A 6,799-nucleotide genomic window follows, 5' to 3' on the forward strand; every position below is an offset into this window, starting at 1 on the left:
ATCTAGATTGGCCAGAGACAGTAATAAATCACCTAAACACACATTTCTTAGCCCTGTAATAACTATAGTTCACTATAGGGCTGAATGACTTTGTCCTCCTCCACTAGGATTTTCTTTGCTTTAGCATTTGTAGGTGATGTCAGTAGAAAATGCACAAGAACATAGCTTTCACTTAAGCTTTTTCAAGCAGAAAAACAAAGGTCCTGAATTCTTTAATGGAATGCAAGTAGTTTAGGAATCTTGAAAGACAGAAGATAGTGGGGAGGGGGGAAATAGTTTGCATAATAGTTGTATTAACCCTTTTTTCTACTGTGGTTGAGTTCTGATTTTTTACAGTACTTGGGATTTTTAAAGACACTTTAATTTCAGCCTGGCCCTCATGCTAAAGTTTTATCCAGTAATAAATGGGGTGTGGTTTTTTGGTATAGGAAGACAATTTTTTGAAGAGTGGTGTATAAAGGTAGGCATTCATGGCCGCTGTCCTTCTTTCTACTTCCTCAGCAACTTTTGGAAGCCATAGAACAATCCTTTATAAGGTGATATATGCACATTCTCTTTACGTCCAGCCATCTCTTGCATCTGAAAGATGTCCTCCTCAGGACTGTTTCGCAATTCACATGAAGACATTTAAGCCTTTTTTCTTTTTGTCTTTCTTTTTCCCACTCCTTTCACAAATTTGAAACAAAACCAGGCCTGAAGATGCCACAGTTTTCCAATCAGTGGAGGAAACAGTTGGCTCAGTTGTACTGATTTAATTTCCCTAATCACAAATGCACAGTATGTTCTGAATACTTTTGTCATTGTATAAAAAATGTAGCTTAAAGATTTTCTTCCCTTGGAAAGATGTTCACTGTAGTCCTCAAGGGTTATGCTTTTAGACAAAAGGCTTCACTCTAGAGATTTTCCTTTTTCTTTCCAACTTAATTAGATTACACTGCCCACTTTAGTTTTGAGCCAGAGGAGCACAGTTGCAGAGCAGGAATTTTGTTGATTGCCTCCAACATTTTGCTTCTTAAACAGGAGTTCTTGGTAAAATATCAGTAAAGTACTTCTAAAATTGCAGTCAGTGGCAGCTGAAGGCAAAATAGGTAATTTCTTTTTGGACAGAGTGGTGAAGAAGAGTTCCATTCTGATGCTCAAAGACTTACTTGTTAAAACAAAAACAAGTGCACTGCTGAACTAATGTAACTTGAAGTGAAAGAAGTGTTTGTAAGTGGTAGATAAGGCTGAACTCTTCCATCACTTGTGTCCTGAGATTAATTGTAGTAATTGATGTGAAGATCAGTTACAGCTGTTTGGTTTTGGTCTTGGTTTTTGTTTTTCTTTGTTAATACCAGCAGTCCAGTTTCTGGCGAAACATTTCTTAAATGTTGGCTCTATTTCCAGTGGCTGTTTTGAATGCAGAGGTAGTTCAGGCTTTCCTGACTTTCACTGAAAAGTTTAAAAAATGCTAGAATAAAAACATATTTTGCAAGTTGAGAGAAGTGCTGTGAGCACATGGCATACATAGTGACAAGGAGATGGGCTTTCAGAGTTTTCAGAAGGTATGAAGTTGTTACTAACAGGCATGTAGGTATATGTAATACCATTATTTATAGAACTTTTAATAGATCATTGGATTGACTGGGACTGAAAATGCCTTTATTCTTAAGGATTTTGCTGGCTTTGGGTCTGAGTTGACTTTAAGGCTAAAACCAACAGTCTCACAAAATTGGCAAAATAATAGGCTATAGCCTTCTTGTGTATAACAGCCTTCCGGAAGTCAAAATTATAACATTTTACTAAACACTGTTTTTCAATATCCTAGGATTGTTCAGTCTCCAAGTAATTTCACAGGTAACTTAAGGCACATAGAAATACAGCTTCTAATTTTTGTGAGTGCCTTCAATGCATTGCTTTTCCTTTGCTTCAGTACTTCCATCCCAGATTTTTATCCCCCTAGTCTTCATTCACTTTGCCAGATACTTAATACATTCAACTTGAAGGATTTAAACTGTACAATTAGGAAAAGTCATGGCAAGGCAGAAGATATGCTGCTTAATTTTGTTTTCCTGGAGCCAAGTGCAGTGGTGCCTGGGTCTCTGCTGAAGCTCTCCAGATCTGCTCCAGTACAAGCAATATGGTAAACCTTCATAAATTTTTTCCTAGTTTGCCTTAAGATACAGGCAATGTTTTTAACATACAGTAATTAATTTGGATTTGTAGTCTGTTTTAGTTCAGTGCAATAGAAATGTCTCACTTCACTGTGCCAGCATCTCTGGCCTGACCTGCAGTAATGAAATTGGCATAGCTGTTCTTCACAAGAAAAGTCCATATTTTTAAGCTGTAGAAACTTGTTTTTACGCTTCTGATCAAAGCTTTTCTGCTTAGTACTTCCTGACTACTAAATACAGTGATGGATGCAGGTGCTTAGTGGACTTAGTGACCCATTCAGTCCTTTCTGGTACCATGACAAATATTAAAGGCAGATGAAGGTCATTCCTTCACAGAAGGGAATGTCATTTCCTGTTGTAGGAAAGGTGATAGACTCTGCTCTTATTATTCACTTAGAACGCATGCAGAACCCATGCAGTGATATGGTTGAAAACCAGAGATGAATGACATGAAGGAAGGTAGTTTTGTTGCAGTATTTTTTTTAAAGTGAGTTGTTATACTGGTCGTGTTTTTTTAGCATTAAGGAAAACACAAGACCTAACGTTTGAGTCTGGATTTAGGTATTACACAATCCATTACAGGGGTTTTTTTTGTTTGTTTTGGATTGGGTTTTTTTTGTTGGGGGTTTGTTTAGCTTTTCCTGATGGCTTGAATGATCATGCCATGTCTGTGCTATTTTGAAATTAATTACTTCTTTTCTTCTTTCAGAAAAACTGTAATCTGAAAAACTTATTTAATATTTCCTTATTTTACCACTAGTCTACTATCCTGTGCTTGATAAACTAGTACTTGCTGCTGTGTTCACAGTGGCTTACAGAGTTCTAGCTGCTGATGTGCATTACATACAAAACTTGCAGAATTTTGTTCTCATTTGTTCTTTTATGGTCCTTACCTGTCTGCGTGTAGCTTTGCACAGTTATTTTCAATTAATTGCAGACAAGGTTGTCAGCCAGACAAGGTAGATTACTTTGTCTGGCATTTCTGGTTGGCCTGCTGAAATACTGAGGAAAAAAAATAAGCATTTTTTTAGACCTGACAGTTTAAAGAGGGAAGATGGAAGTAGGAATAACTGTATTTCTCTTGACATCCTCAGCTTGATGGCTCAGATGTGACCAATCTAGGATAGAAGCCTGTCTTCCCACCCTTCTGAATTGTCCAATGTTCTCTAAATATTTTGGAAAACCAGTGATGTTTTCAATTGGTCTCAGATTTGATACCCTAATGATCTTGCCTGGGCAAGCGGGTAAGGCCCTAGAGCTGCCTGGCTCCCTGTCCTTTTGACCCAGAAGATGGCCATCTGACACTTGGCAAACCCCCCATCTTCCTTCCGTCTATCTGATATTTATGCTCTGGCTGAACCTTTTATCACAGGCATCCATTTTTTGCCTTTGTGCATATGAGAAAAAGTGCATTGAGGCAAACCGCAAAGCTCTTGCTACAGGCAAGGAAAACCACCACCTTTCCCCAGCTCCTTCTCTTGGCTTCATTTAAAAGCAATTGCCAGCTGGGAAACAAAAGGAGGAGGAAGGACTAAGAGAAGGAGAGTGCTTTCTCTTTGTGTTTTTGCCCGTTTTTTTTTTTTTAGCACTCTCCATTACACTTAGTTTTTAATTGAAAAATAAATAGATTTGAAGGTTATGAGGAACGTTTAGTGTTCTGTATTTTGTTTGCCTTTTGTTTCCAGCTAAATAATCATACCACCACTTGGATAATCACAGGCCTATCTGTATTCAACAAAAGGAAAGATAGTTTTTATGCATATGCCGTGTGCCATTAAGGGAGCTGCTGTGTGTAAGAATTCAGCAGATACTGAAAACCCAACAAAAATGAAGTGGATGGAGTGTGAGGCAGGGAAGTGTTCACTTTGCTTTGACAGGCTAGGTTTGGGCAGCAAATTACTGACAGACCACAATGCTTCTGAAGTGACATTTTTCACTCTGCAAAAATTCCTCCAATGAAATGGTTGAAAATGAGGTTTAGAAAGGGTTGCAAAGGAATAGGTAGAAAGAAACAGCATAAAGCTCAGGTCAGAGTTCAACTCTGAGTTGGCTGCAGGTGACTTCAGCTATTGCTTTGTTCATTTTTCTGAGCCACTGTGCTTGAATTACCTGTTACCTGCAAGCAGCAGTCAGCAGCTTCTCTGAAAATTTATTTCATCAGCTTTCAGTCTACCCCTTTTTTTTTCTTTTGGCGTCATGACAGTACCGTGCTATGAGAAGGGGATTCTCATGTTCAAAGGCATAACATGAGACAGTCATATATTCACAGCTTATGTGTAGGAGGCATGTCAGAGTTCAACAGCTAAATTAAACTGTACCTTGTGCTACATCTTTGCATTAATCCCCCAACACAAGAAATCCTGTAAAATAATGTGATTAAATTTTATTCATTGCTTGAGCCTACAATGTCAACAGTGACCAAAGTAAGGAGAAATTCCGTGTCACACAGTACTATTAACTATCTTCATGTTGCAGACAAAAATCTTTAAAGCTTCAGTTGCATTAGCAATGCAGGCAGGGTTTTGGATTGAGCCTGAACTGAGAGCTTGCTTCCTCCAGCACTTGCTGTGTGAGGCTGTCACAACACCCAACAGGGGGCTGTCATTGCTGTCACTTGTGACTGCTTGTTACTTATAAAACACCTCAGAAAATAGTTTAAAATGTTTGTTTGAGCGTACCATTTGAACAATGGTGTTCTGTTCTAGGGCAAGACAGCCTTATGCCATGCAGTATTGTCTTCTCTCAGAATAGCAGCTAGCCTTGACTTTTTCAGATTCTTTCAGGTTTTGGTGCCAAGTCTTCTTAAAAAACCCAAACTTTCCTTTGTAACAAAAAGAAGGAATTACTTTCCCTTTCTTCCATCCTGTCATTCTAATTCTTACCTCACCTTTTCACTAATATTCTTGGATGACCTTGATGTAGGGGGTTTATTCTTTTTCTTAAGCATCACTGTCTTTCATTTGATCTTACAATTTTTTGTTTTGGTTAGGTTTTTTTGGGTTTTTTTTTTAGTAATTCTGGCTACCTTTGATTCATGTTACATCCATAGGTAGCATTCAGGAAGTTCTGAGTTCTAATGCTAGGAAATGCAGAAGGAAGTACTTGTTTCTTGATTGTAATATTTTCTCATTTAATATATTACATAGGAAAATAATAATGTTTTCTTCTCCCCTCCCCCTCTTCCTGGTTTTCTGTAGTGGACCAGATCTATCATCTAGCATCTCCTGCTTCTCCTCCAAATTACATGTATAATCCTATAAAAACATTGAAGACCAACACTATTGGGACATTAAACATGTTGGGTAAGTGGAAATCTTTTTTTCTTACTTAACTTGGTTAGACATAATATAACCTGGACAGAGTTACTGGGGAGAGGGGAAGATGGAGCAGATGAGTTGTACATTTTAAGAAGTTGTTTATTTAAGAGAAATAAGGCAAGGGGTGTCCCTCTTTGTTGAAGATTTTTGTGCTTTAAATATATCTGCCAAAGAACTCTGACAACATGCAAGCTTGACTGTCAAAGCAAAAGAACTTCATTGCCTGTAACTTGTCTATGGAGTGTGCAGTAATTATAGAAGTCATAGGAACAAGTAAAAGCATGGGATTTTTTTATAGCAAAGTTCTGTCCTTGACACCACTTCTCACTTTGGTGAAGTGGAACACTCCCACATTTGCCATGAATGACTGTTTCTGTCCACCACAGCAAACATTGAATGAGGTGGAACATCACTGGCTCTGTAAACCCTGAACATCAAGAATACTGCACCCTCTTGTGCATGTTTTGGCTAGCAAATTCTGCAAGAATGTTAAATGTCTAGCTTTGTGCTAGGTGAATCCAAGGCAACATTTTCAGCTTTGTCTGTTTGTTTGGATGCTGAGAATGGGACTATGAAAAGAATTCCTTAAGCCTTCACTACTTTTTCCTCCTATCTTTGATCCATTTGGCATATCCTGAAGCTTGAACTGGCTGTCAGTGATCCTGAGAGTTGTTACAAGGCAAAAAAACACCTGAGCGTTAGGTCAGCTGAGTTTCTCATTTGAGTGGTACTCCAGTGAGTACAATTCGGAGAATTTAAGTGAGTTAGAAGCTATTGAGGTACCAGGCAGTTTGTACAGTGTAGGTGAGAGATTTCTTTGATTGGCCATGCCAACCTGAAGGCCAGAAATGGAGTGCAGAATAATCTCAAGTGATGGGTAGGATTATCCAGGCAGTTTAAAGGGGCATAAGAAAGGGAAAATGATTGAATTTTGTCCCATAAAATGTTCTTCTGTATAATTTTCTCCATGTAGTTTATCTTTAAGTTTTGATTATCGTAATATATTGTGGTGTTTTTAAGATCCTGATTTCCTAACTGGAGTGATTTATGGTTCCTTGGCCTTTATTTAGGGTTTAATATAGTCAGTTCTTGGATCTTGGTTCACTGTAACTTTTAGTCCCAGAAGTGCGTACACACATCTTATTCTGGGTGCTGCTCTGCTGTTTCTCAAGTTTTCTAGCTTTGGAGCTATGGATGTGATTTACAGGTAGATTTATCTAGTGAGAGAAATTAAATTCTCTTTAAAAAGGTGTAAAATAGGATTACACTAAAGCAGTTAACATGACTGCAAGATTCCTGCATTTGTTCTAATTATGTTGTTCTTTCCCT

At 38.1% G+C, this 6,799-nt stretch overlaps 1 protein-coding gene across 1 annotated transcript in view; it reads left to right on the top strand.

Moving 5' to 3' along the window:
• UXS1 (UDP-glucuronate decarboxylase 1) overlaps window positions 1–6,799 on the top strand; it is a gene marked incomplete at its 5' end in the record, with an annotated part of 35,793 nt that overhangs the window by 7,124 nt on the left and 21,870 nt on the right. The window contains one exon of the mRNA XM_010015849.1: window positions 5,351–5,455. Within this exon, the coding sequence (XP_010014151.1) occupies window positions 5,351–5,455 (105 nt within the window). The remainder of the gene's footprint in view (window positions 1–5,350; window positions 5,456–6,799) is intronic.

Source organism: Nestor notabilis, unplaced genomic scaffold (genome assembly GCF_000696875.1).
Source record: "Nestor notabilis isolate BGI_N333 unplaced genomic scaffold, ASM69687v1 scaffold5426, whole genome shotgun sequence".
Lineage (NCBI taxonomy): Eukaryota > Metazoa > Chordata > Aves > Psittaciformes > Psittacidae > Nestor > Nestor notabilis.